This window comes from Eurypyga helias, unplaced genomic scaffold, assembly GCF_000690775.1.
Source record: "Eurypyga helias isolate BGI_N326 unplaced genomic scaffold, ASM69077v1 scaffold17926, whole genome shotgun sequence".
Lineage (NCBI taxonomy): Eukaryota > Metazoa > Chordata > Aves > Eurypygiformes > Eurypygidae > Eurypyga > Eurypyga helias.
Window position 1 is genome coordinate 5580 of NW_010256573.1, and position 9187 is coordinate 14766.

Consider the following 9187-nt stretch of genomic DNA (forward strand, 5'->3'; position numbering starts at 1 on the left):
AGCTTTGCTGAAGTTGGCCAGGGAAGGTCAAGACTGATTTTTTGGCCTCTGTATTTGCAGTTGACTTATGCATCAGTTTGCTTCACCATCATTTCCTCTTCCCACTTGCTGCTCCTGCTCTGATCCTGAAAGGATAGCCTGAAACAGCTGATAATGGGCTGCTCCCTAAACCAAAGCCAAACTTGGCTGCACTGGTGTAAGATCAAACTGTCTGCAGCCTTTCCTAGGGTTGGGCTCAATTCAGTTCATGAGAGTCCAGCTGAAGTGCAGGGATGTGTGACAGGATTGCAAAAATGTCATCCAAAATGCATGACATTTGGAAGCTAGACTGTCAATGCAAGTCACTAACATCACCTAAGTAGGCATGTCTGTTGTTATGAATGTAGGGCAAAATGGGATTTGTTATATTTGCCAAGATAGTTACTTTTAAAGGAAAATGAGCATTATACGACGAAAATGTATGTGTTTGAAATGCTGAAAGCCTTCGCTGCCAGCACTGGTAATAATGAGGATCAGAGTACGTTCTGAGACTGAGCAAGGTAAGACTGTGAGGTTCAAGGATAAGGTATCCCTGCTGTCATACGAGTGAGTGGATTGTTTGGTTTGTGAATTAACTCGGCAGCAGTCATCTTCATGAGGGTCAGTTTGGGTCCGGCAGCAGTATGGCAGGGCTATATGGATATTGTCTGGCTCCACTGGGTGCAAGCTCATGGATCTCTGCTCTGCTGTAAACATTACTACTTCATCCATCTTTCCTTTTAGGATAGTATCTTTCTTTCCTTCTCTAGTGTAATTTATTATTGGCTTCTCAGTCAACTAACAGTCTACCTGTCACCTCTGAAGACTGCTGTCATCTTCTGAAGTCCTTCATTGACATAGCACAGTGAATGCATTTCCGTTGCAGTCTGTATGCTCACTTGTCTTCCACCTTCATACCATATCTATCTAGTGCGTGTATGTGTTGTGTATAAACAAGTAGTTAAATTGTGTGTTACTCTTAAGGGCGCACTATATGCGTATGAGAATCTGAGGCATTTAAATGCCTAATAATAATTTCAGAAGCATTAAACAAAAGAATTCTCTGAGGATCTTGGGGTATCTGAAGTTGAAGTATAATTTGAACATTGATAATGAGAAGAAGTCATTAAAAAATTAAAAGAAAATGAAGTGCTTTATCTAAGCTCCCTATTTCGTGACATGAAACAAGCTCTTACAGCATTTTATTACATAAGTGCATTCCTCGGGGTTTTTTGACACAGACAGTGTTGCCCAATGTAGGAGGCAGAATTGTGGTTTTAATGGTGCATCAGCACGGTCAGTGTCATGTAGTTCATTTGAAATTGTTTTATTCTGGGAAGTGTTTCCCGGGAGTCTTCATGTAGGTGGCACTTGCAGTTGCTACTAGCATTTTTGAACCTTGTGACCATTACTCCTACTCTGATAAAGATTAGAAAACAGGTTACTTAAAATGATAGCGGTTACGGGCATTTGGTCTTCTTCAGATCTTTTTATTGGTAGGCCAGGTACAGCTGAGCTACCGTGGGGAGACTGGCCGTGTGTTCACGAATGGGTAACCACTGTTGTCTGTGCCCACTTGGCTTTGTTAGGATTTACTGCTTCCACCTCTTCAGTATTTGTATTCAGCGAGCAGTTGCAAGTGCTTACATTTAAAGAACTGTGTTGCAGGATACCATTTAAGGGTTTTTTTTCCTTAATCTGCATGTTACAGTGTAGATGAGAAATAGGAGGAAAGCACTGGAGATTTAAGAGGATGAGAGGTTTGAGTCAATCACTTGAGCTTCAACTTAGTAATGCAAATCTGGCTTTAAGTGACCTTATTGATGTTTGCTCAAAGTAGCTTCCTCTTGGTACAAATGACTGAGCTTTGTTGTAGCTATTGTACAGGTAATGTACTGTCCCTTTAGAGATTGACTTTGTATCCCTGATGCAACCTCTTCTTTGCTTTAACAGAGTGCCTGCAGAAATGCCTGGAGCTAAGATAGATTGCATCGGTGTGCCTCATTTGATCATCTGTCAGCAAGGAAGAGGGAGGATAGGGCAGGCAAAAACATGTGCCCATCTCTCTATCCCTGCTGTTGGAAATTTGAGGGTTTGGCTGTTGGTGAAGGCGGTTCAAGCAGAGAGCTTGATGCCAGAGAATGAAGGATGTGATAGCATATCTAAAAGGGTCCTGGCCACTTCTGTGACCTCGAAGAGAGGTGGCAAGTGACTGTTGCAAGTGTAGGCTGTGAGGGGGTGGCAGGATTTGGAGCAGTACTAGTAGGGTGGTGCAAATAGTGCTAAGTACCCATAGTTTGAGGAGTGGCATTGCATAATGAACAGTGCCATCTTCTGGGAGGAGGCGGAACGATGCCCTTGTGGCCGGCATTAAAGATGTTTAAAAAGTGTGTGGGGTGTTGGGAGTGGTTTTGGTTTGATTTTTTTTTTTCTCTCGATTAAATAAATGCTTTGCAAAAACAAAATAGCAGAAGTTGAAAGACCATGTTAATGCCTAATAATGCAAGTCCACATCTGTGAATTGTCATTGACACAGTCTTTAAGGAAAAGTTTTAAACTATGTTTTGCAGTCTGTTTAAAAGGAGAAAAGTTTATGAATTGCTGAGCAGTACTCCAGAGAAGTAGATCTCAAAAATGAAAGTTATGGACTTGGTCTGCTTTGTATGCTGAAGTGCGTTATTATTTTTGTAAATATACTTTGTAATACCTGTATAGAACATCTTTTTTCATAGGAAGCTTAGACCTAGAGGAAAATGCTAAAGATCCAAAGTAAAAAATATTATGTCTTTTATTGCTTTCAAATAGTTATAACTCCTTTTTTGGGGGGATGTCAGAAGGGAAAAAAGTGTTTTCTGTCTTAAAATTATTATTCTATAAATAGTTACATTTGGGAAATATTCACTGTGGTACAAAATCTGGGATTAGAGTTACTAAAATTATCCTAGCAAGTGGAATGTAAGATTCAGAATTTGCTGACACTCATTAATGGTGTCAGATCAATCACCTGAACTCTTATTTGGAGGAAGTGAGCAATTTTAGTAACATTAATGGAACTATAAGGGAGATGCAGCTGACATTGTGAGGAGGTTTCTTTGTTACACACTTTCAAATAAATAAATAAATTAAGGAACCCAAGCAAAAAGCTAGTAACAAAAGTATAACCATTATGGGGGCAGAGGAAAAGAGGAATCAGTGTGTTAAATGTCTTAATTGCTAAAATAAATTAGTTAAGGTATATCCAGAATGACAAGAAGTTGTGAGTTTTGGATCGGTAGATAGATTTGGAATAGGTTTTACTGCATCATGATTGTCTAGGTAATTTACTAGCAAAGATGCAATGGAATAATGATTTCTTTTTTAAAAAAAAAAATCTTTTGCATGTAAATTGTAAGTCTTTTCTGATTATGTCATATCAAGCATGCTATAAGCAGTACATTTTGTATTCTAGAGACTCTCATTTTAATGACTGTGGAGTCTGAGGTTTCTAGATAGTGCAGTACTTAACTGTACACTTAATTTGTAGTTAAAATGGTAATTGAATGTGTATTTACTTTTTCAATATTAGTGTTCGCTTGGTCTGTCACACAGTATTTAATTTATAAAGAAAACTTCTAACTTTCAGTATATTCGGAATGTTTAACAGCAGCATGAGTCGTTACTGTCTGATCTCTGTCTTTATGCAAGTCCTCAGTATTACAGTTAGGAGTTTCATTTCTGACATCTGAAAGTAATTTAGTGTTGACCCATCTTAACATGTTGATTTAAAGTTGTTGGTAAAAATCGAATGTTAGTTTCCACTGGGAGGGGTGGTGATCCTTGAGCATACCTCACACTATGTACTGTGTTTGCTTAGATACAGCTTCTTGTGTCTTGTAATTTAATAAGTTACTTCTCTGTAGTTTGGGAGTAAAGTGTCTGTAACAATATTTTGCTGCAAACTAGCCTGAAAAAATATTTCCCTATACATGGGGAACACTGCATGTACATAATCCTGTTAACCCTTAACTAGTTCGAGGTGATGTTTCACAGGTGCAGTGCTAGGAAATCCTAGTTCAAACCATCTGTAAGAGTTGTAGTTTAAGACAGGTGAACAACTCTTTCTGAAATCAGACTTAAAGATTTTCAGAGTGGACAGCACAGTTTGTTATTATTCAGGTTCCCATTAGCTTGGAAAATGCTGTTCCAAATATCTGGAAAACATTGAATAAATGAGATACTGAATAGATGAGATAAGGAAAAATGTGAAAAATCCGGTTCAAAAGGAAGAAATGTAGTGCAGCTGTCACTGAAACTGCCCTCTTTTCCATCTGGCTGAGAATTTGAGCAGTGGCATAAAATATAAGCAGCAAGGTGGTAACTTAACATTAAAGTAGATGCTGACCATCTCTCTTGGGTTTCCTGTATCATAATCTTGTTTTCTGCTTGATAAGATGTAGGCTAAGCAAACAATAGTATTTCAGGAAAGACATTAGAAAATCTCTGGTTTTAAAACTAAAATTGTACTGATTAGAAATATTTTTGTTAGTAACTGAAAAAGCTTTTTTAATGAATACTGCATAATAATTATGCAAACTGCAGGATGCCGATGGAGTAGATAACTTCAGGGAGGTAGTGGCCAGCAGGTCGAGGGAGGTGATTCTGCCCCTCTACTCTGCTCTGGTGAGACCCCACCTGGAGTATTGCGTCCAGCTGGGGAGCCCTCAATATCAGAAGGATATTGACCACTTGGAGTGAGTCCAGAGGAGGCCACAAAGATGCTCAGAGGGCTGGAGCACCTCTGCTATGGGGCCAGGCTGAGAGAGTTGGGCTTGTTCAGCCTGGAGAAGAGAAGGCTCCGGGGAGACCTCATTGCAGCTTTCCAGTATCTGAAGGGGGCCTACAAGGGTACTGGGAGAGGACTTTTTACAAGGGCCTGTGGTGACAGGACAAGGGGTAATGGGTATAAATTGATATCAGGGAGGTTTAGATTTTATCTCAGAAAGAAGTTCTTCATGGAGAGGGTGGTGAGGCACTGGAACAGGTTGCCCAGAGAAGCTGTGGATGCCCCATCCCTGGAAGTGTTCAAGGCCAGGCTGGATGAGGCTTTGAGCAACCTGGTCTAGTGGAAGGTGTCCCTGCCCATGGCAGGGGGGTTGGAACTAGATGATCTTTAAGGTCCCTTCCAACCCAAAGCATTCTATGATTCTATGATAATATGATTCTATATATTGAAGCCAACCCAAGAATAATGTATACTGTGTAAATAGTAGTTCTGTCCTAATCGGAATACATCTGTGTGTGCCGGAATTACGAATTCTGTTTTACAGCAGTTGCTGATGTCCTGTTTTGAAAACTATGTGCCGTTTGTTGTTTATTTTTGCTTTGCTCCCCACCCACTCCCCAGTAGTCAGTATCAACTACAGTGGAGCAAGTGGCAATAGATTGAAGTTGCTTAAAATTTGTGGTGTCTATTCCTCCTCTAGCCCAATAATACAGTTTTTTAAAGATCCCTTTAGGAGTACATGAAAACATTTACTAAAGCCTGAGAAGAAAATTCCTTAAACAATTTATATCAAACACAATTTATTCTTAATCCTGCTTTTATATTGTATGGTAGGAGCCTTTTTCAAAACTCTTACGATATTTATCAGCACCACTTAATTATAGACAACAGGCAAATTACACTTAATTTTAAAGAAAAGTTGACAAAGCTTAATGGTTTTCTGACTGATGGCTAGCAGGTATTTTACTTGGTTAAAACTTGAAGGCATTTTATTCTAGATCCCTTAGATCTTGTGCACTAGTGAATTAATAAGCCTGACTTTTTTCACATCTTTTCACACGCAGGCAGAAGGAGAAGACAGCCTTAAAAAGATGCAGCTGATGGAGCTTGCAATTCTGAATGGCACCTACAGAGATGCCAACATCAAATCACGTAAGCATGTCATAAACACGAGGGTTAATGCCATAGTAATGTTTGCAGGTTTTGATTCCTAAAGCTACATTTTGGCAAATATACAGTAGCAACTCTGTTGGAGAATGGGAAGGCAGTAAAAAAACAGCGGAACAGTAGGTAGCCATTCCAAAAGATCATCTACAGATAAGTTATGTCAGTTTGGGTTTTGTTTGTTTGTTTTTCCTCTCTTTTTTAAAACACTGTCTGGGTTGAAATATTTACAAATATATAGTTTAAAAAATTCAACCCTTAAGCCATATTTTTCTATTTTACAATCTTTTTTTTTTCCTCAATACATATAAAGGACAATGGACTCCTTTTCAATTTTACCTTTAGAGGTTTAGTTTGAAAATGTCACAGATGTTCAGGATACTGTGGATACATTTTTCTGTATTATATTCCTTCCTTTCATCTTGCTTGCATGTGTCCCCCCAGTGTTACGTTTTTCCAACAATTCATCAACTGATTTCACAGCTGAGTTCACAGAGATCAGTGATGTAATGAGCCATGTTTATGATTTCTTCCATTACATTTGTGTGAGAATGCTTTTGCAAATGCATGTATGCACACGTTTACCTTTGAAAATTAATTATGCACACCTACTAATGAGAGCATATACCTATTACGTGTGGTACAAATTACTTTCTCTAGTTGAAAATCTGAATTCTCCTCCTGAAAATGTAGTTGCTGATACTGTTCCAAAGTAAATTTTTGCTGTAGCTGTGATACAGATGTCAAATGTAAGCACAGTTAAATCAGTCTTTTCACTAAGGGCCTACTGATATTTGCAAATTTGTTGCTCCACACAGTCACCATTTCAATGTTGAATATGTTTAAAGGTTGGAATGCAGTTAGGTCCATTTGAGAGTGCTTACAGCAGTGTAATTATTCTGATTTGAAAAGAGACATAAGCATGGGCTTTTACCACTACAGTGGTGGTGGTAAATCTATCAGCCCTAATGAACACCATAATATTTAAAGCTAGATCAGTTTAAAATATATTTTAGTCTGTTGCAAATTTATGAGTAAAACAGCTTTCAGATTATCTTAAATTGATGCAAACTGTTGCATAGAAGCCTTTATATTAGTTTGAGCACTGGCTAGAGACTTCTGCACTAATGCTCACTTTTTGATATTAAGACAATTTCACTGTTTGTGTTTTGATTTTACTGAAAATGTGAAGATCTAGAAGGCATACTGATTTATTTTCATTTAAGAAAGGAAAGTGTTTGAGGTTTTTTTTAATTATACTTTAAGTCTGAGCACTCTTGCTAAAAAATTAAAAATAATTTAAAAAATGCAACAGTCTCAAATCTTAACAAACTTCCCCCATATTTCTCTCTTCAGACTGCCTGTAAGTTAATTGAATCAATGTAGAACAGCAGCAGTGCATTGAAGTCTATAAATTATAACCCTTTATGAGTGACACTTACCAGCTGATGTGTTAGTGTTTGAGAAGTTGTTCATCTTGTGTGCCAACAGGCTTCAAATAACAGTTAATGAAATGGGCTAGCACTGTATTAAAAAAAAACCCAACCACATATATTTTCTTTAACCTAAGCAAGGCAAGAGTGGGCTTCTAATACAAAGAAAGTATTTTGTTTGGGGGAATTTGATATGGAAATCACTTTTGAGTCTGTTTTATTCATGCTAGATGAGGAGAGGACATGCGTTGGGTTTCTGGGTCATCTTTAACTTTACTGATCCTGGAAACTGGAATTATTTATATGATCAAATACAGTTTTAAGACGTCTGAAAACTGTAGACGTGTATAACAGCTCTGCATAACTGAGTATCTGTGGACTCCATAGGTGCACTAAGTTTTGTACTCTGTATTTGATTATGACAGTGTTTTTCTTGTATCTCCTGCATGCATCTCAGTCTCATGCAGTCTTGATAGCATAAATGAAGAAATGTGGTCTAAATGGAGCTTTTGTGCTGTGTAACCTGTTTGAGAAATCTACCTCACTGTTTTACAATGGCTTTTTTATTTTGCATGTTCATACTTAATCACACTGGAAAATGAAAAGCTGTTTGCATTTGAATGGTGTGCTTTGGCACTGTGTGATCAGCGCATGTACTAATGATTTCCTTTTATTTTTCTTCTTTCCTACTTTTCCCCTTTTTTCCCATTCTTTCCACGTTTTGTACTGCTATCTCCATACTTTCCTCTGAATTTCTTTGCTTACTGTAGCAGCCCTTGCCTTTTCTCTTGCAGCAACAGCCCAGGCTCCAAGGATTATTACTGGGCCTGCGCCTGTTCTCCCACCAGCTGCCCTGCGTACTCCTACGCCAGCTGGCCCTACCATAATGCCTTTGATCAGACAAATACAAACCGCTGTCATGCCAAACGGAACTCCTCATCCCACCGCTGCAATAGTTCCACCTGGACCCGAAGCTGGTTTAATTTACACACCATACGAATACCCCTACACGCTGGCACCAGCTACATCAATCCTTGAGTATCCTATTGAACCTAGTGGTGTATTAGGTAAGAGCTTCGTACGCGGATGGCTGGAGCATATAGTGCTTACGCTTTTGTGAAGTTTGCGAGGTAGAGGTCGTGGGGATCAAAGAAATAAATTTGAAGCAAAGATCTCAGGTATATCAAAACTGCCTAGGACACCTGCTCAAATGGTGTAACTCTTAAACATTTTAACATGTTTTGGGTTACTTAATTATATGTTTAGTATATTAAGAAGATTAATGAAAATGAGATCTTAATGTTTGTATGACACTAGATGATGAATACATAAGCAAGGGAAAAAACCTCCAATAGAAGTTGACATCTATTATATGTCTTTTGGGCTCCCATAAATACCAGGTTTGTTTGTGCTCTCTTCAACATAAATTAATTTCTAGTAATCTTTGAAAGAGAGAACTTCCTGGTTTTCTATACCTTTTCAGTAGCAAAGCTGAAGAGAATGGAAAGGTCGTCTTTGTGTTTGTTGCAGCTTTTACGTCTTTATTTAGTACACAACTGAAAAATCTCCCTCAGCGTCAGAAAGCTGTAAATCACTTTCTAAGCAGAAAATAAGTTTTGACCAAAGTATGATACAATTAGCAACTTTACTGATGGCTTCTTATATATATGCACTGGGTTGAAACATCCATCATTCCTAATATTTCAGACCACTGACTTGCTGTATGAAGGCCGGAATGATAAAGCAGCCGTGACAGTTCAGTTAACTGGTCAATATGAAACAAGCAGTTCCGATAGTTTCTTCTTTCCCT

The 9187-nt window shown here is 38.3% G+C and overlaps 1 protein-coding gene across 3 annotated transcripts in view; it reads left to right on the forward strand.

Annotated features, from left to right (window-relative positions):
- The first annotated feature begins 5842 nt into the window (after positions 1–5842).
- LOC104511203 (protein quaking) overlaps positions 5843–9187 on the forward strand; it is a 10943-nt gene continuing 7598 nt past the window's right edge. Inside the window, exons 1-2 of one of the 3 annotated variants that reach the window (XM_010153708.1) lie at positions 5843–5932; positions 8148–8444. In XM_010153708.1, coding sequence (XP_010152010.1) covers positions 5872–5932; positions 8148–8444 — 358 coding nt within the window. In that variant the 5' untranslated portion in view covers positions 5843–5871. The remainder of the gene's footprint in view (positions 5933–8147; positions 8445–9187) is intronic. The other 2 variants (XM_010153709.1, XM_010153710.1) reach the window with 2 other exon arrangements.